Source organism: Dromiciops gliroides, chromosome 1 (assembly GCF_019393635.1).
Source record: "Dromiciops gliroides isolate mDroGli1 chromosome 1, mDroGli1.pri, whole genome shotgun sequence".
NCBI lineage: Eukaryota > Metazoa > Chordata > Mammalia > Microbiotheria > Microbiotheriidae > Dromiciops > Dromiciops gliroides.
The window spans coordinates 15,868,817-15,888,408 of record NC_057861.1 but is presented as its reverse complement, the minus strand read 5'-3'; the positions used below and the strand labels follow the sequence as shown (position 1 = coordinate 15,888,408).

Genomic DNA, 19,592 nt, shown 5'->3' with positions numbered 1-19,592 from the left:
AAAAGGTCCCTTCTAAAGTCCTTTCTTGGGGGCAGCTCGGTGGTGGTGCAGTGGATAAAGCACTGGCCCTGGATTCAGGAGGACCTGAGTTCAAATCCAGGCTCAGACACTTGACACTTACTAGCTGTGTGACCCTGGGCAAGTCACTTAACCCTCATTGCCCCGATAGATAGATAGATAGATAGATAGATAGATAGATAGATAGATAGATAGATAGATAGATAGATAGATAGATAGATAGATAGATAAAATAAAGTCCCTTCTTGCTCTAAATGAAGGCCCTGTGATCCGGAGCCATCTGGCCCCACACCCTCATTTTAACAGATGAGAAAACCTAGGCCCAGGGAAGTGAAGGGGATCTCCCCAAGGTCACACAAACATCTTTCGGCTGAACTGAGATTCAAACCCAGGACCTCCAGCGCTAAGCCCAGAGACATGCAATCCTTCTCTCATACCCATATTTCTCGCATCCATGTCAATATAATATCTATTCATCACGCATCTCTCCTCACTCTCAGGCAGCTAGGTGGCGCCATAGTGCATGGAGCGCTGGGCCTGGAGTCAGGAGGGCCTGAGTTCAAATCCAGCCTCAGATGGGTACTAGCTGTATCACCTTGGACAAGTCATTTTATCCTGTCTGCCTCGTAGGAAGCAGATAAGATAACCTGCCAATCACCCTACCAAGTTTGGCTAGTTTGGAGGTGGTCGGCCCTCACCAAAATCAAGGCCAAAAGTTATGTCCAGTCTGGCAGAGGACCCCGCCCCCCTCCAGAGAAAGGAAGAGGGACTCATCCTCTGCCTCCCAGAGGAGATGGGATGGCCAGATAGGAACAGAATGACCTTGGGGGAGAGAGTAGAGCAGAGAGGTCCCCGAGAGCCAGAAGCAGCCCAAGGTCCTCTGGGCCAGAGGTGTCCAGCACTTGCCACAGGACGGTCCCAACCCAGACGGAAATGTAATTGGGAAATACTTCACAAAATAAATAAAAACACAAGGCAACAGACATCATGTTCTGTTTTTAAAGGAAGCTGATGAGTTTGGTGGTCCCTTCTTCCAACTGAGGTTGACCCCACTGCTCTAGGCCAATCCCCTCGCTCAGCTGGAGGCCTGCAGGGGAACCGTCTTATCCAAGGTCACCCAGACAATACATGGCAAAGTCGGGATTTGAACTCAGGACCTCTGACTCCAGATCCCATGCTCCTCAGTGGAGGGGGGAAGGGGGAGATGGAAAAAGAGACGAGGAAGAGGAGGAAAGGAAGAGAAAGTGAAGGAAATGGAAATAACGGAGGAGGAAACAGGAAGAAGGAAGGATGGAGGCTGGGTGCTAAGGTAGATAGAGCGCTGGGCCTAGAGTCAGGAAAACCTGAGTTCAAATCGTGCCCCAGACCCTAGCCAGGCAAGTTACTTAACTGCTGCTTCAGTTTCTCAATTGTAAAATGGGTGTGATAGTAATAGCACCGACCTCCCAGGGCTTTTGTAAGGATCAGATGATCTAACAGGTAAAGGGCTCTGCAGACCTTAAAGGGTATAAACACCAGCTATTGTAATGGGGAAGGGGTTAGGTTGTAGTGGTCATGTGGGCAACAGAGGGGCCTCAGACCCAGACTCTGACTTCAGGCCCAATGAATTGGTGGGGGGGTAGGGCCACGGGGGAGGTGTCGCCATTGTGGTAAAAAGCCACATCCTCCTTGGGCCATCGAAGGCGCCAGACTTCCACAGGTCTCTTCCTTCCCTGGGAGGTCCCAGAGATCCCTCCAGAAGGGGGGAGGGGGAATGGCTGGGGGTGTATGGACCATCATCACAGCTGCCTTGGGCCCTGGCCATGCTGCTGACTTTGGGGCACACATGGACTCTCTGTCTCTCCCTCATTTTCCCTGCCACTCGACCCCCCCTCCCTCCTCTCTCTGTCTCCTTTTCTTCCTCCTCTCTCTTCTTTCTCTGTCTCTCTGCCCCCCTCTCTTTCCTGCACACACACCCCATCATTGTCATGTTTTCCCAGTAACCCATTCCTGCACATGGGGGAAACTTGGAGGGTCTTCTTCACTTTGCCCCTCCCCTCCCACCAGCATCCCTCGGGCAGGGTGATCCGGGAGAGGAAGCAGGACACCACCTTGAGAGAATGGAGGAGTTGGGGGTGGGGGGGGAGGGGGAGGAAAGAGTAGGGGCAACCTGGCCCAAGAGATGTTGTGGAAAGAACCCTGCCCTTGTACCCAGAAAGGACCTGGATTCGAATCCTGCCTTTGACAGTAGCTCTGTGACCCCCGGCACCTCACCTTCCTCATCTATCAGATGGAGACAATAGGAACCAACACGACTTGAATTTATAGCCCTCTGGGGTTTGCAAAACCATAGACTTGTGCAAGTGTCACCTTCTCAGCTCCTAACTCCACCTATAAGACCCTGCTGTTGTCAGCCCCATTTTAAGAGATAGAGAGACAGACTCAGAAGTCCAGACTCTCCAGCCATTTGCCTTTAGAGGGTCAGTCAACAAGCATTTACAGAGGACCTACTATGTGCTGGGTACCTGCTAAGGGCTAGAGAGGTCAAGGAAGGGGAGAACACAGTCCCTGACTCTCAGAGCCCCAAATTCTATGAGGGAGACAGGAGATATGTGTGTCTAGATAGATAGATGCATATATACAATATATAATGTGGTATGTGTATATACATACACACACTAAGATAGATAGATAGGTAGATGGATAGATAGATGTTAGATAGACAGACAGATGCACATATATTATAAAATATACAATGTGGTATGTGTATACACACACACATAGAGAGACAGAGAGGGAGAGGAGAGGAAAGAGAGAGAGAGAGCTACCCATATACAGTGATGCACAAACAAGATATAGACAGGAGAGCCACATCAGAGATAGTTAACAGAGGGAAGACTTTAACAGGGCTGGGCAGGGGAGGGGGACTCAAGCCTGGGTTTCCCTTCCTCAGAGGCTGTGTTTGTTGCCCCATAGTCACTGTAGGACCTAAAGTTCCTCCCGTCCAGGGTTGTCCTTGGGGGCCCCAGAGAGCTAATGGGTGCAAAGCACTTTGCAGACCCAATTAAGGAGAGTTGAGACAGGGTGGGGTCGGTAGGAGTTGACCAAGGAAGAGGGAGGGGGTGGCGTTGGACCTGACAGCATCTCTTCCTTCCTCATGATATGGATGCCCATGTATCACAGCCTCAGTTTCTTCATTTGAAAATTGAGGAAGCTGAAAGAGCTGATTTGGGGAATCAGTTTTGTGAGCTAGGAAGCATTTATAGCAGAAAGATTCTACATAAGCCTTTGCTGAAAGGGCCTCGCGATGGAGCCTGATGCTTTGGGGAGGCTGATCTGGCATCTGGGAGTCAGGTGGCTCCAGTCTTTCCATTCTATCTCATGTTCACAGCATAGCGTGCCCTCCCTTGCCTCGGCTTCCCCATCTGACAGATAGCAGGGCAGGGGAGGGGGAGGCTGGCTCATGACTGCAGAGGGTGGTCCTCAAAGTGAGATGTCAAGCTGAAAAAAGCCTCAAAGACCTCCTAGTCTCATCCCCTCCTTTTTAGCAGATGAGGGAGGTAGAAGGGCTTGGTACCAAGCCCACATGTGAGGCAGCATTTGAACTCAGGCCCTCTTGAGTCCAAAGGCCTCCCTCCCTGATGGACTCTGGTGTGAAATGAGGTGTGTGTCACCAGCCATGGCCGATGTAGTGCTATATTTTATTTAATCATACTTATTTGTGTTTTTTTTTATTGGGGGGGGCAGGGCAATGAGGATTAAGTGACTTGCCCAGGGTCACACAGCTACTAAGTGTCAAGTGTCTGAGGCCAGATTTGAGCTCAGGTCCTCCTGAATCCAAGGCCAGTGCTTTATCCACTGCACCACTTAGCTGCCCCAGTCATACTTACTTGTTACAAGAGATGGTTCTCTTTTTGGCAGGGATAGGGGAAGACTTAAGAGCATCGTTATTTTAAAAATAAAATAAAACTGCTGGATTGAGTGTCAGAAGACAAAGGCCCAAATACTAGGCCTGCTCTTACTATACCTGTGCGACCCTGGGCAAGTCGCCTCACCTCTGGGGGCTCAGTCTTCTCACCTGTAAAATGGGGGGGTTGGCCTCAGAGATCTCTGAGGGAGATCTGAAGGAGAGATGCCTGTCCTCACTCCCCTGGCCTGACTCCTGGAGCCCCCGCAGCCCTCCAGTGACCAGTTCTTCTTTTGCCTTTCAGGGTGACAGAGCACCGTGAGCCTTGGGCCCCACCTCCACCTCCACCATGTTGGCCTGTCTGCAGCGGACCCAGAACCCGCCCCCTCAGCACCTCCCCTGTCCCAACAAGACCCTGGAGCTCCGAAAGTGTGAGTGTCAGCGATGCAGAGGGAGGGGGGGAGGAGGTTAAGCACAGGGTCCTCAGACCAATGGACACCTGACCGAATTTGGGGGAAACGGTGTCCCTGCCTTCTGACCAGGCCCCCTCCAGGGGGAGAGAACTCGGGCCTGGGGGCCTGGGAGTCTGCTTCTCCTGCCTGCCATTCTCTCTGCTCTGTGTGATTTGGAGCAACTCACTTTCCATCCTTCATAAAGTAAGGTTAGAGGGGCAGCTAGGTGGCACAGTGGATAGAGCACTGGCCCTGGATTCAGGAGGACCTGAGTTCAAATCCGGCCTCAGACACTTGACACTTACTAGCTGTGTGACCCTGGGCAAGTCACTTAACCCCCATTGCCCTGCCAAAACCAAACAAACAAACAAACAAACAACAACAACAACAACAAAAATATATATATATATATAATCGATTTCTTTCGTAACCCTCTGTATTTTATCTCATGCATTGAAAAAGATGATTCTGAGAAGGGCTCTCTGGACTTCCCATGACCACTGAAGGGGTCAAGGACACTGTAAAAGTGAAGAACTCTGGCTAGATAATATCGAAGGTCACTTTCATCTCTTAATCTTAGCTTCTATTGTTTCTCCCCTGGATAGTCAGATATAGCCCATTTCCTGGTGGATCTGACGCTAACCCTCAGTTGTTCTATCTGTACAATGGAGATAATAGCACCTTCCCTGACTGGACAGGCCCGGGCCCCCTCATTTCTAGGTCCCTTCTAACTGTGAGATCTTTGCTCCCATCTGGACTCCAGCATGAACCCCAAGAAAGGAGGAAGAATGCCTTAACAGAGCCCCTAGGAATGGGAGGGGTGGTTTATTGAGGCAGCGAGGGTCCCGTCAGCTGAACTCTTCGCACAGAGGCTGGATGAGCAGGAGGCTCCGTTCGGCTTCACCTCCCCCACCGTACAAAGCAATCATGGAAAGTCAGAACACTGCCTTGGCTGGGAGGGTAGTGGTGTCCTCCACAGTCATGGGGAAGGTGGGAGGGAGGGAGGGTTTGGGGGGAAAGAGAGCCAGTTCTATCTACTGAGCATCAACTTCGAGATCCCTGAAAGGCAGTTGGAGATGTGAAATTGGAGGTCAGCAGAGAGACTGGGGCAGGAAAGATGGATTTGAGTCATGAGCATAGAGACAGATGGTCATTAAATCCATGGGAGCTGATGAGATCATTAAGGGAAGTCATATAGAGGGAGAAGAGGGAGGACCCAGGACAGAGCCCTGAGGGATGGACACCAATGGATAGAGGGCCTAACCTGAAGGAGGATCCAGCAAAGGAGACAGAGGAGTGATCAGAGAGGTGAGAAGATAACCAGGAGAGAGAGAGACAGAAACAGACAGACAGACACAGACAGAGAGAGCAACAGAGAGAGGCAGAGACAGACACACAGAGACAGAGAGAGATGTCCTGAAAGCCTACAGAGAAGAGAACGATCAACAGCATCCAAGGCTACAGTGAGGTCAAGGAGAATGAGGTTTGAGCAAAGGCCACTGGGTTTGGCTGCTAAGAGATCAGTGGTCACTCTGGAGAGAGCGGTGCTGCTGGTGGAATGATGGGGCCAGAAGCCCGAGTGTAAAGGGTTAAGAAGAGATTGAGAAGGGGCAGCTAGGTGGCACAGTGGATAGAGCACCAGCCCTGGAGTCAGGAGTACCTGAGTTCAAATTCGGCCTCAGACACTTAACACTTACTAGCTGTGTGACCCTGAGCAAGTCACTTAACCCCAATTGCCTCACTAAAAAAAAAAGAAGAAGAAGAAGAAGAAGAGATTGAGAAAAGAGCAGGCCTGTAACAGCCTTTTCAGAGTTCAGCTACAAAGGGCAGAAGAGACATACAGAATGATAGTTATTGGGGATGGAAAGATGGAAGGGATGTGGCATATCTGTGTGCAGCAGAGAACGAGTATGGAGAGACTGAAGTAAGTGAGAGGAGGGATGACAGGGGACAGTCTATTGGAGGAGGCGGGATGGGGTGGAGTCGCTTGATCAGGCAGAGCCTTGGAAAGGCATATGGTCACTTTTCGTGAGATGGGGCAAGGATAAAATAAGAATTGGGAGGGGCCTGAGAACCCAGAATGTCAGGGCTGGGAGGGGTCTTAGAGCAGGGGATGTCAGGGCCAGAAGGGGCCTAAAGACATTCTTTAGATCAGAGCTTCTTAAACTTTTTCCACTCTCTACCCCTCAGTGAAAAACTGAGACATTTTTACAGGACCCCGGGTAGAGAAGTATATGAAATAAGTATACATTACCTTTTACTGTTGCCAAATTTTTCACAACCTCCACATTCAGTTACAGGATCCCATATGGGGTCGTGACCCACAGTTTAAGAGGCTTTGTTCTAGGGAGCAGCTAGGTGGCACAGTGGATAAAGCACCAGCCCTGGATTCAGGAGGACCTGAGTTCAAATATGGCCTCAGACACTTGACACTAGCTGTGTGACCCTGGGCAAGTCACTTAACCCTCATTGCCCCTACAACAACCACCAAGAAGAAGAAGAAGTAGCAGCTTTGTTCTAGATCAGAAGTTCTTAACCTAGAGTTCACAGGGTTCCGTGAACTTTGATGGTGAAAAACATCACATCTTTATGACCCTTTGGTTCCCTTCGTAACCCCCTGCGTTTTATTTGACACATTTAATTCCGTCCTTCTGAGAAGGGGGCCCCAGGCTTCAACAGACTGATGGTCACAGGATCCAGGCTGACAAAAAGCCCCTCCGTGGCCTGGTCCATTTTATAGAGGAGGATACTTCAGGGTTCAGAGCCAGCCCGAGGTGTCTCTGGGGATGAGCCCCTAACGTGCTCCCATGAGAAGAATGAGGGATCCAGCTTGGCGAGGGTAAGGGGATTGGGGGGCAGGGGGCAGGAGCTGGGGTCAGCCAGGCCTAGAAGGCTTCCTTTGCCTTCCAAGAAGCAGCAGCCAGTGCCCCACCCTGGCTAGCCCCTCTCCCTCCCCTCCCAGGCTGGGCTCAGAGCTCTGGGCTCCTTGGATTCTTCTAGACTTATTGAAAGTGACATTGACTTACCAGGTAATTAAAGAGACCAGGAAAAGAGAGGAGGGAGGAAGGGCCGAGAGATAAGCAAATTAAACAGGGGGCCTGGGGCCTTCCCACAAGCGCCCCAGCTCAGCTGGTGACCAAGACAGGCAGGCCTGGCTCCGGCTAATGAGTCCAGAAAGGTCAGCTCCCCTCCCCCAGTCCAGGCTGACTCCTCCTCCCCCCACAGCAGGGCACAGGAAGGAACAGCACCCTGCCCCCCCACCCCATTCACCACAGGCTGACCCCCCATTGCCCCCACAGGGGGCACAGGCAGGAACAGCCTCCTGCCCCTAAGCCCCAAGTCCATAGCCAGGGCCTGGCATCACTCAGCTCAGAGCTCTGTCCCTGCTCCATTGAGTCCCCTGCAGGAGCCAGGCCTAGAGGCTCTGGGACAGGGTGGGGGGCGAGGGCCTCATGGCCTGGCCCCCCTCTCAGCAGAGGCATTATTGGTGGAAAGATGAGCCAGAAGGCCTCAGCCCAGATTTCTTCTCTGCCTTGCGCCCTTCCACTCAGTCACCTCCCCCTCTGGGCCTCAGTTTCCCTTTCTGTAAAAAATGAGGGGGACAAGATTGGATGACTTTTGAGGTTCCTTCCAGCTCTGATCTAGCACTGGGAGGAACCTGGGGGTTCTAGTCCAGCCCCTGCATTTTGAATTGCAGGAGGGGAAGTGACCTGGGATCATGGTTAGGGCTTCAAAGGGACCTTGAAGGCTCCAGGGGTGTGGTGGGTCCTCTCTGCACTCGCCTCTGAGCCTTGAGGGGTTAAGAGGGGGAAGAGGGCAGAGCTGGGCAGATGGAATGGGTGGCACTGCCAAGCTCCCCCCTCCCACCTCGATGCCCCCACCCCAAAAGAGCCTCTCTTGACCTGGTTGGCCGCAGGGTAGCCCAGGCGTCCTCTCCACGGTCCTGGCACCTGTGTCTCATTTGTAACAATGTTTCGACAGCCTGTCCCAAGCTCTTGGGCAGGTCGATGCCAGGTCCAGCCCAGCCAGCATGGCTGTTCAATCCTGTTAGCCTGCCAGACCTTTGATTAATTCGGGGGTGAATCTGACCAAAAAAGGTGGCATGACTCACTTCCCTGTCCAAAGGCTGCGGGCATTTAAGGATCCAGGTACCAGTTCCCATTCCCAGTCCTTGCCTTGGGTGGACTAGTTCCTGCTAGCCCCACCCCCTCTTTCCTGGGGTCACCCTGACCTTGGCCTGGTCTTCCTCAGGTAGCTCTTGTATCCCTGAGCAGGCGGAAAGCAGGTTGGCAGCCAAGGAGAGCCTCGGAGCAGCGGATCGAGGAGCCGGGAGGGGCCCTTATGGGCAGGTATCTAGTTCAATCCCTACCCCCACTTTGCCAAGGAGGAGATGGAGACCCAGAGAGGGGAAATCGCTTGTCCAAGGTCTGACCTTGGACCCCAGCCTGGGGCTGGGGAGGAGGGGGCTGGAGTCCTAAGGAAGTGACATTGATGTAAGAACACAGCCTGGGGATGGGGGTAGAGAAGGCCCTCCATGTCCAGATGCGGGGTTCCCACCCTCTGCCCCCCATCCTCTTCCTCTTGGGAGAGCTGCCGGGTGGCCTGTCCTCAGTCCTCATTCTCCAAGACAGGTGAAGGTAAAGGTCACCTCCCTTTTCAACAGGAGTGAGACCCAGGCCAGCTCAAACCCAGGCAGGAGCCAGTGGTAGGGCTGGCTGTGCCCTTCCCCCACACTGTCCACTCCCAGCCCATCCCCACAGGGATTCGCTCTCTTGGCCCCCTCCCTCTCTGCCAGACTCCAGCTCCGGGACAGCTGAGCCTTCCTGGGACACAGTCCTGTTTATTTCAGCTGTGTGGGGCTTTTTCATTAATAAATATTTGAATTTATTGTAATGCTATTGATATATAAACTTTGAGTCATCTGCAGCTAAAAATAAGGACGGCTTGAAGAGCTGGGGAGAGCTGGCGCTCTAGTTTAGAAGGCTAAGCCCCCCGACTCCCCAGAAGGGCGCCAGGATTAGCTCTGCCCTGATGGCCTGCTTTCCGGCCAGGCCAGAGAGTTGGGACATCTTTGCCTGGGGTCTTAGAGCAAAGCTTCTTAAACTGTGTGTCACAACCTCATATGGGGTCACATAACTCGATGTGTAGGTCATGAAAAACTTGGCAGCACTAAAAGGTTATCTATAGGGGCAGCTAGATGGCGCAGTGGTAAAGCACCAGCCCTGGATTCGGGAGTACCTGAGTTCAAATCTGGCCTCAGACACTTGACACTTATTAGCTGTGTGACCCTGGGCAAGTCACTTAACCCTCATTGCCCTGCAAAAAAACAAACAAACAAAAAAAAGGTTATATATACCTGTTTTATTTACCTCGATACTCAGGGTTGCTTAAAAATGTCTCAGTTGTAGGTAGAAAAAGTTTAAGAAGCCATGTCTTTGGGCACCACACCAAGTCATGCCCCATCCAAAGCAGGGACCTCTATGGGGTCCGTCTGACCCTGAGGGCCGCCCCAAATGCTCAGCTGAAGAGGTGGGTGGTGACCCCTCCTCGGCGGAGCCTCTGGAGCAAACTGAGAAGGCAGATGGGAGTCCCAGCGGCCTGAGCTCCAAGGATCATAGACTTATAGCCGACAGAGGCCTTAGAAATCTACTGAGTCCACTCCCCTTATTTGACATAGGAAACCAGGACATTTGTTAAGTGACTTGCCTAGGGAAGGCACCATAGCTAGCAAACATCAGGGGTAAGATTCGAACCCAGGCCTTCTGACAAGTCCAGGGCCCTGTCATCATTTCTGCCATTCAGTCTCTTGCTAGTAGCAGGGAGAGCAGTTTACTCTGGAGCCTCAGGACTAGGTCAGCCAAGTCATGGGATCCTCTGGCTTAGAGTTAAGAGGGACCTTTGAGGTCATACAGCTAAGACACCTTCTTACTGAAGACACTCAGAGAATCCCGGTGATGGGAACACATTGTCCACCCAGCCCAGACATGGCAGAGAGGGGGCTCCCCACCAATACTGCCTGGTCCTCACACCCATCAGTTCCCAAGGCCAAGGCCAGAATTTACTCCCCCCGCCCAACTCCACAACCTGGGCCAGGGGAGTCTGCAAGGTGGATATCATGAAAGATGAACCTTCCTGGTCCTGCCTCTGCCTCTGAGCTGACATCTCCTTGGGGAAGCCAAGGCAGAGCAACCAGAGGTGCCCTTGCTTCCAGGAAAGACTAGCTCCTGACCTCTGATGCTGGGCTGCCCATGCACACAAGGCCATTTAGCTCCTTTTCTCAAGAGACACGTGGGGCCACACTAGATTAGAATCATGGGATCACTGACTGAAAACTGGGAATAACCTTAGAGGCCACCTGGACCAGGGTTTCATTTAGTTGTTTTTGTTATTAATTTACTTATTTTTTTTGTTGTTTTTTGTTTTTTGTTTTTAGTGAGGCAATTGGGGTTAAGTGACTTGCCCAGGGTCACACAGCTAGTAAGTGTGTGTTAAGTGTCTGAGGCCAGATTTGAACTCAGGTACTCCTGACTCCAGGGCCAGTGCTCTATCCACTGCGCCACCTAGCTGCCCCTAATTTACTTATTTTTAACATTCTTGTTTTTAAAATTTTGAGTTCCATATTCTCTCCCTGTCCTACTCTTTGAGAAGGCAGACATCAATCATATGCACTAAATCGTGCAAAACTGATTTCCATATTAGCCATGTTGCCAAAATTAAAAAACAAGAAAAAGTGAAAAAATTACACTTCTCTGTAGGTGGATAGCATTTTTTGAACATGAGTTCTTCAGAATTGTCACAATCCTTGTCTTAATCAAAGTAGCTAAGTCATTCATCATTGTTACAATGTTGCTGTTACTGTGTACAATGTTCTCCTGGTTCTGCTCTCTTCATTTTGCATCAGTTCATGTAAGTCTTCCCAGGTTTTTTTCTGAAATCATCCCCCTCATCATTTCTTATAGCACAATAGTATTCCATCACAATCCTATAATCACAGCTTGTTCAGCCACTCCCCAATTAATGGGCATCCCCTCAATTTCCAATTCTTTGCCACCACAAAAGAGCATCTATACATATTTTTGTACAAATAAGTCCTTTTCCCTTTTCTTTGCTCTCTTTGGTATTCAGACCTAGTAGTGGTATTGCTAGATCAAAGGGTATGCACAGTTTTATGGCCTTTTGTGCATAGTTCCAAATCGCTCTCCAGAATGGTTGAATCAATTCCCAGCTCCACCAACAGTACATTAGTGTCTCAGTTTCCCTATATCCCCTTCAACATTTATCATTTTCCTTTTCTGTCAAATTAGCCAATCTTATAGGTGTGAGGTGGTACCTCACTTGTTTTAATTTGCCTTTCTCTACTTTCTCTAATTAAATAGTGATTTAGAGTCTTTTTTTTTTTACACATAACTATAGACAGCTTTGGTTTCTTCTGGAAACTGCTTGTTCATATCCTTTGACCATTTATAAGTTGGAGAATAGCTCTTATTTTTGTAAATTTGACTCTCCCATATATTTGAGAAATGTGGTCTTTATCAGAAAAAAATTTTCTATAAATCCACTCCACTACCCCAGTTTCCTGATTTCCTTTTAATTTTGGCTGCATTGGTTTTATTTGTTCAAAACCTCTTTAATTTCATGTTATCAAAATTGTCCTTTATACTTCCTGTGATCCTTTCTATCTTTTATTTGGTCATAAATTCTTCTCTTATCCATAGATCTGACAGGTAAATTTTCCCAAGCTCCCCTAATTTACTTGTGATATCACCTTTTATGTCTAAATCACTTATCCATCTTGACCTTATTTTGTTACATGGTGTAAGAGGTTGGTCTATACCTAGTTTCTGCCAAATTGCTTTCTAGTTTTCCCAGAAATCTTTGTCACATAGTGAATTCTTGCTGATCCAGTACTTTATTTCTTAGCCAATTCCATATTGTTTCAAAGATTACCATTTTGTAATAGAGTTTGAAATCTGGTACAACTAAGCCACTTTCCTTCACATTTTTTCATCGATTCTCTTAATAATTTTGATCATTTCTTCTTCCAGATGATTTTTGTTATTATTTTTTATACATCTATAAAATAATTCGTTGGTAATTTGATTGGTGTGGCAATGAATAAGTAAATTAATTTAGGTAGAACTGTTATTTTTACTATATTCACTCAGCCTACCCATGAGCAATTATTTTTTCTCCAGTTGTTCAGATCTGTCTTTTTTTTTTTTTTTGTGAGGCAGTTAGGGTTAAGTGATTTGCCCAGGGTCACACATCTAGTGTCAAGTGTCTGAGGCTGGATTTGAACTCAGGTCCTCCTGAATCCAGGGCTGGTGCTCTATCCACTTCGCCACCTAGCTGCCCCCAGATCTGTCTTTATGTATTGTATTATAATTATAATACAATAATTGTGTTCATATAGTTCCTGGGTTGTCTTAGCAGGTAGACTACTAGGTATTTTATATTGTCTGCAGTTATTTTAAATGGGATTTCTCTTTTTATCTCTTCCTGTTGGGTTTTATTGGTAATATACGCTGGTGATTTCTGTGTATTTGTTATATCCTACAATTTTGCTAAAGTTGTTAATTGTTTCAACTAGGTTTTTAGTGGATTCTCTAAGCATATCATCATATCACCTGCCAAGAATGATGGATTTATTTCCTCATTGCCTATTCTAATTCCTTCAATTTCTTTTTTCTTCTTTTATTACTATACCTAGCATTTCTAGAACAGTACTGAATAATAGTGGTGATAATGGAAATCCTCGTTTCACCCCTGATCTTATTGGGAAGGCTTCTAGTTTATCTCCATTACAGATAATGCTTGCTTTTGGTTTTAAATAGATACTACTTGTCATTTTAAGCTCCATTTATTCCTAAACTTTCTTGTGTTTTTAATAAGAATGAATATTGTATTTTGTCAAAAACTTTTTCTGCATCTATTGAGATAATCATATAATTTTTGCTGGTTTTGTTATTGATATGGTCAATTATGTTGATAGCTTTTTCCTAATATTAAACTAGTCCTGAATTCCTGGTATAAATCCTACCTGTTCATAGTATATGATCTTTGTGATATAATGCGGTAATTTCCTTGCTGGTATTTTATTTAAATTTTTTGCATCAATATTCATTAAGGAAATTGGTCTTTCGATTTCTTTCTTAGTTTTTGCTTTTGCTGATTTTGCCATCAAAACCACATTTGTGTCATAAAAAAATTTGGTAGCACTCCTTCTTGATCTCTTATTTCAAATAGTTTATATACTATTGGAATTAATTATTCTTTGAATGTTCAGTAGAATTTACTTACATAGTCCCAGAGTTCTTCACCTTGTTCAGGTCCTGAACCCCTTGGGCAGTGTCTGGTGAAGCCTAGGGACTTCTCCTTAGAATAAAGCCTTTAAATGCATAAAATAAAATGCCTAGGATTGCAAAGAAAGACAAGGAAATTGAAATATGATTATCAAAATATGTTTTAAAAAAGCTTATAGACCCCATTTTAAGAACCACTGATTAAGTTTGGGGCAGCTAGGTGGCTTGGATTCAGGAAGACCAGAGTCCAAATTCTGCCTCAGACACTAGCTGTGTGACCCTTGACAAGTCACTTAACCTCCTTCAACCTCAGTTTCCACATTTGTAAAGTGGGGATGATAATAATAACACCTCCCTCCCAGGGATGTTGTGAGAATTAAATAACACTGGTAAAGTGCTTTGCAAACCTTAAAATGTTATAGTAATGTCAGCTGCTGCTGCTATTGTAGCTGTTGTTGGTAAGTCCTTCAAGGGCCAATTAGTTTCCGGACCACAGGGGCAGTGAATAAAACCAGATCCCTGCAGGAGTAGACATGGGCCACAGTGATTGAAGCTCACCTCGCGTCTCCCTTAGTCTCGATTTGTGAACTGGACAGAGGCTCCTTTCAGGAAGGAGGGGCCAGCGAAATCAGGCCTTGACTCCTGGCCCAGTGGATGGGAGGGAAAGACTCCCAAGCTCTCCCTGAGAACACTCTGACTGTACTGGGGGCAGGGCAGTGGCCCAGGACACAGGACACGTTGTCTGCCAGAGCTGGGCCTGTGCCCTTTGGGTGAGTCTCGTATGTTCAAGGGTGCTGTCCAGGGGCAGTAGGTGGAGGGGTGCGTTTTGGCACATGGAAAGATGCCCATTTTGTTCTGTGCTCCTTCCGGAGGCTGCTGTGACTGACATAAGGACCTCCCAGGTTATTTGGCGATTTAAGTGCTAGAAGAGAGCTCTCATTTAACAGATGAGGCCAGCCCACTCATTTTACATGTGGGTAAACTAAGGCCCAGAAAGAGGAAGTAAGATGGCCAAGATCACACAAGTGGATAGAGCACTGCGCTTGGCGTCAGGAAGACCTGAGTTCACCTGAGCCTCGATTTCCTCATCTGTAAAATGGAGATAACAAATAGTTCCTATTTTCCAGGTGGGAGGTACCTCCTCCCTACCTCCCAGGTGAGGAGCCAGTGTGGCAACGTTTGCAAACCTTAGAGTACTTTATAAATTTGAGCCATCATGACCCAACTATTATGACATTAGAGAGCTGGAATCCGATAGGGGCCAGACTCCCAGCAGGGAGAAGGGGAACGGGCTGGGGCCAGGCCTAAGACTCCCCCAGGTAGCCCCCTTTCTCCTAGTCATTCCTGGGCCTGTCCCAGCCCTCTGATTGTATTGTCTGTGACTGAGCCTCCCCTGTCTTCAGGTAATAGCAATAATAATACCTGACATTTCTGGAGCGCTTTGCAGGTAACAAAGGCCATTCCAGGAGATTATCTCATTTGATCCTGTAGGGGAGGCAGGGCAGGGATTATCGGGCCCCTCTCTACAGAGAGAGAGAAGGAGGGAGGGGGGAGAGGGAGAGGAAAGGAGGGAGGGAGGGGGAGAGAGAGGGAGGGAGGGAGAGGGGGAGAGAGAGGGAGGGAGGGAGAGGGAGAGAGAGAACCAGCGCAAAGCTCCCTGGAGAGGGATCGATTGCTTCTGGGTGCCTAGCACAGGGCCCCTGTGGGAGCAGATGTTTGGCCAGTGCCTGCTGAGGAACAGAATGGGGGGGGGGGGTGGAGAAGGAAGAGGATGGGAGGGAAGGGGAGGAGGGGATGGAGGGTCACTCCAAGGAGGCCTGGGGCAGAGGTAAGATTGGGGGTAGGTCTAGGGTGGAAGGACTTCAGGAGGGCCAGGGAGGCTTTGATTCCCCCCTCCCAGCCTGGATGCCTTCGGTTGGATCCTCGTTTAGGGCCCAGTTGGACTCACTGGCCTGCTTTGTTTTGCTTGGGCCCAGAAGGCACAACCAGACACTGGGGGGGGGGGGGAATTGCCGTGGGGCAGTTTGGGACTTGATATCGGGAGGGCTGCTGCCTCAGGCCCCAGTGAGTTCTTTTACTCCCAGAGGCCTTCAGGAAAAGGCTGCTTACCCTGGCTCTGGATTTATAGGAATCGGACAACCCGGGTCCCAATCCTGCCTCTGACGGTCACTCCTTGTCCCTTCCCTTTGCTGGGCCCTCAGTTTGCTCCTCAGTAAAGTGAGGGCATTGGGCTCAGTGGCCTCTGGGGTCCCTTCTTGCTCAGACAGCCTACAGTTTTTCCAGTAACTCTTAGGATTCTTGGGCCAAAGGAAGGGGAGCCCGGAGGGAATGGCGGTAACTTCTGGGAACCACATCCTTGGAATAGCAGTGAGTGGGTGGTGGTATTGGGGAGGAGAGGGAGGGAAGCCTCATCCTAGGGGTCAGGTCTGCCCCCAAGTCACTGTGGACCCATGGGCACATCCCTCCAGTCTATGAGCCTCAGTTTCTCCATATGGAAAATGAACAGCAAGAATTAGATCAGAGGTTCTCAGCCTGGGATCCATAAACGTTTTTTTTAAGTATCTAGATTATATTATATTACAATATAATAGGTTTTCATTGTAATCCTGTTAATTTTATTTTATTCACTTAGAAACAGGATCCTGGGAAGGGGGCTGTAGACCTCACCAGATGGTCTGAGGGGACAGTGACATACAGCCAAGTGAAGTGCCCTTGGATTAGATGCTTTCTAATCATAGGAGCATAGAGCTCCAAGACACTTCTGATGGCACATCCCTTATTTTACAGATGAGGAAACTGAGTCACACAGAGGTTAACCGACCTCATTATCTGAGACAGATTCTGAACTCAGAACTTTGAGTCCAATACATCATGCAGTGGGAGCCCTGCTGACTGAGGGCCCTTGTAGCTCAAGAATTCAGTGATCTCAGGAATTTCAAGGACAACCCTGTCCAAGGGCAGTTGACTAGGCTGGGTGGGAACGTGGTAAACCCTCTTTTCCTCCCACCGGAGCAGAGGTTTGCTGCCAGCCTGCACTTGGCCCAGCCCAAAGCTGAACTTGGCAACCAGCTTGCTTAAATAAAGAGTGGGGGTGAGGGGGGGCTCCAGCTACCCGCCCCCCCCAGATCTCCTCCCCATCCTTTCTAAGGCACTCCCACTCCTGCCGGTCAGTCTACTAGAGAAAGCCAGAGGGTTATTGCCACAGGCGACGCCCCTTCCATTTCGGCTAATAAAATACGGAAGAAACAAAACAATTTACAATTCCAATAAAATTCAAACAAATCTTTGACTGCTGAGCAGATTCAATTATTTAGCTGTTATTGAGGGCAGCCTGAGAAATGGAAGCGGTCAGGCCCAGGGCTCCTGGCTTGTCCTCCTCCGAACGTTCAATGAAGGTGGGGGAGGGGGAAGGAGAGAGGGGAAGGGCAACAGATGGGACCGGACCGGCCAGAGAGAGACAGCTGGAGAAGAGGAGGCAGAGATAGAGAGATAGCTGGACTCAGAGAGACCTAGGGGAGAAAGAGACAGGAAGGCGCAGATGGATGGGGAAAAAAAAAAGAAAGAAAAGAAAGGCAGACGACAGGGATAGAGGAATGGAGATAACAGGGGGAGGACAGACAGAGGACGAAGGGGTCAGACACGGATGGATGGAGACAAGCAAGAGAGATGTTGAGGGACATAGGGATGGAGGCAGAGAACAAGACAGACAGGTAGAAATGAAGAATGATGGGCAGGTAGAGATGGGGGGATGGAGCAGAGAGGGGCAGACAGAGGGAGGGAGATGAGAAGACCAAAGTGGCCAGGAGAGCTTGGGGGAGGACAGACATTAAGAGAGCCCAGAAGACTTTCTGGAGCGGGAGAGAATAGGGAGAGAGGCAGAGAACAGAGACCCAGACTGAGAGAGATCCAAAGCTGGGAATCAGGAAGGAAGCAAACTCCAGGAGCTTTGAGGAGGGAAACACTTTGTGGAAAGCAAAGAGCCCTAGAGATACAACCTTCTATTACCGGGACTGTCACTAGGCGTGGGCCTTGGCCTGCTGGGGGAAAGAGATCAGTCAACGGGCTAAAAATTAGGGGATCAAAGACAGGGAACCTAGTCACATCTAAATCATAGCTAAAGGGTTGGAAGGGACCTGGGAGGCCGTCTCCATAGGACCCCATTCTTTTTTTTTTTTTTAGTGAGGCAATTGGGATTAAGTGACTTGCCCAGGATCACATAGCTAGTAAATGTTAAGTGTCTGAGGCCAGATTTGAACTCAGGTACTCCTGAATCCAGGGGCAGTGCTCTATCCACTGTGTCACCTAGCTGCCCCGACCCCATTCGTTTTTTTGTTTTTGTTTTTTTTGGGGGGGTGAGGCAATTGGGGTTAAGTGACTTGCCCAGGGTCACACAGCTAGTAAATGTTAAGTGTCTGAGGCTGGATTTGAACTCAGGTCTTCCTGACTCCAGGGCCAGTGCTCTATCCACTGCGCCACCTAGCTGCCCCAGACCCCATTCGTTTTTACGGGGAAGAAACTAATGCCTAAGAAAGTTGGGTGACTTAACAAAGTAGTGTCTGAGGTGGGATTTGAACCCAGATGCCCAGACTCCAGCCACTTCCATTGCACCTCATTGCCTGCCTTATGTTCTACTGGAGAGGTTGGGGTAGGATTTAATGTGTTCAGAGGCTTAAGTAAATATAGGTTATAGGCAAACTAAGTACACAGGGATTTGGGTGAGAGATCAGAATTGTACTGATGGTGGCCCCAGCCCTACCTGCCCTGCCTTGATCATATGGTATGCCCCCACTAGAGACGGTCCATGGACAGGGTGGGGCCCCCTACATACACAGAGTTATAAAGAATGTGAAAGCCTGGAGGAGTCTTAGAATAGGGAGGGGGCAGATGTGCTTAGAACAGGGAATGTCAGAGCTGGGAGGGCCGAATGGTAGAATCTGAACCCAGGTCCTCTGACACCAGAGTCAGCATTCTCCCCACTGTGCTATCATATCTGGTCTACATTTGGTAGGGGCCTTAGATCCCCTCAAGACCAACCCCTTCATCTCCCATGCTGGATCACTGAGATGTGCCCAAGGTCACACAGGGGATAAGTGACTTCACTGTAGCCAGAACCTCGGAGCATCCCTACTGTGAGGCCAGACTTCTTTCCACTCTGGTTCTGTTCATGCCCGCTTGTGTGTGCCGGCCGGTTTGCTTCACTGTGTCCATGTTGTCTCCCCCCGCTACGACTGAAGCAGGAGCAAAGACTGCTTCATTTCTGTATCTGTGCCCCCGGTGCCTAGCCACGGAGCCTGCCTGGCTCTTAGTCTTAATAACTGCTTGCTCATCGATTCATGCTTGAATGCATACCTGTCAATATGTCAACACGTCTTGTAGCCAGGCTGTTTCTCCTGGTCTCACGGAGCCCCTGTGACAGACTCAAGGCAAAGACAGAAAGAAAGAGGAGTGAAATGAGCAGCAACCCAAGGAGTCGTGTGGGAGTCGGCTGGGGAACGATCCAATCTCTGGTCAGGGCTGATTCTTCCTCTAGGGATTCTTTCTCGTTCATTTACAGGATCATAGAGTCAAACCTGGAGGAGACCTTAGAGATCATTTTGTCCAACCCCCTGGTTTTTTACGGAGGAGGAGACTGAGACCCCAAGAGGGGAAACTTGACCTGCCTAAGGTCTCCCATGAGATTAAGTAGCAGAGCTAGGATTTGAACCCAGGTCTCCCAACCACTCCCATAGGAACTACTATGTTAGGTGCTAAGCTCGAAAGGTGTAAGATGACTCCGTGGGGGCCAGTTAGGGGCCTCCCCCAGGCAGGATTCCCCCTGAACAGATTCATTGGGCAAGCCCCAAAACAGGAAGGGGATCGGGGTCCCAGAGAGTGGAGCGGCCCGGCCGGGCCGGCTGTCTCCAGTGACGGCTGCCGAGGCTCCTGGGGCCCCGG

The 19,592-nt window shown here is 49.2% G+C and overlaps 1 protein-coding gene across 1 annotated transcript in view; it reads left to right on the top strand.

The window, feature by feature from the left end:
- Positions 1 to 19,592, top strand: part of FAM222A (family with sequence similarity 222 member A) — a 78,553-nt gene that overhangs the window by 43,539 nt on the left and 15,422 nt on the right. Inside the window, exon 2 of the mRNA XM_043978559.1 lies at positions 4,209 to 4,335. Within this exon, the coding sequence (XP_043834494.1) occupies positions 4,254 to 4,335 (82 nt within the window). The 5' untranslated portion in view covers positions 4,209 to 4,253. The remainder of the gene's footprint in view (positions 1 to 4,208; positions 4,336 to 19,592) is intronic.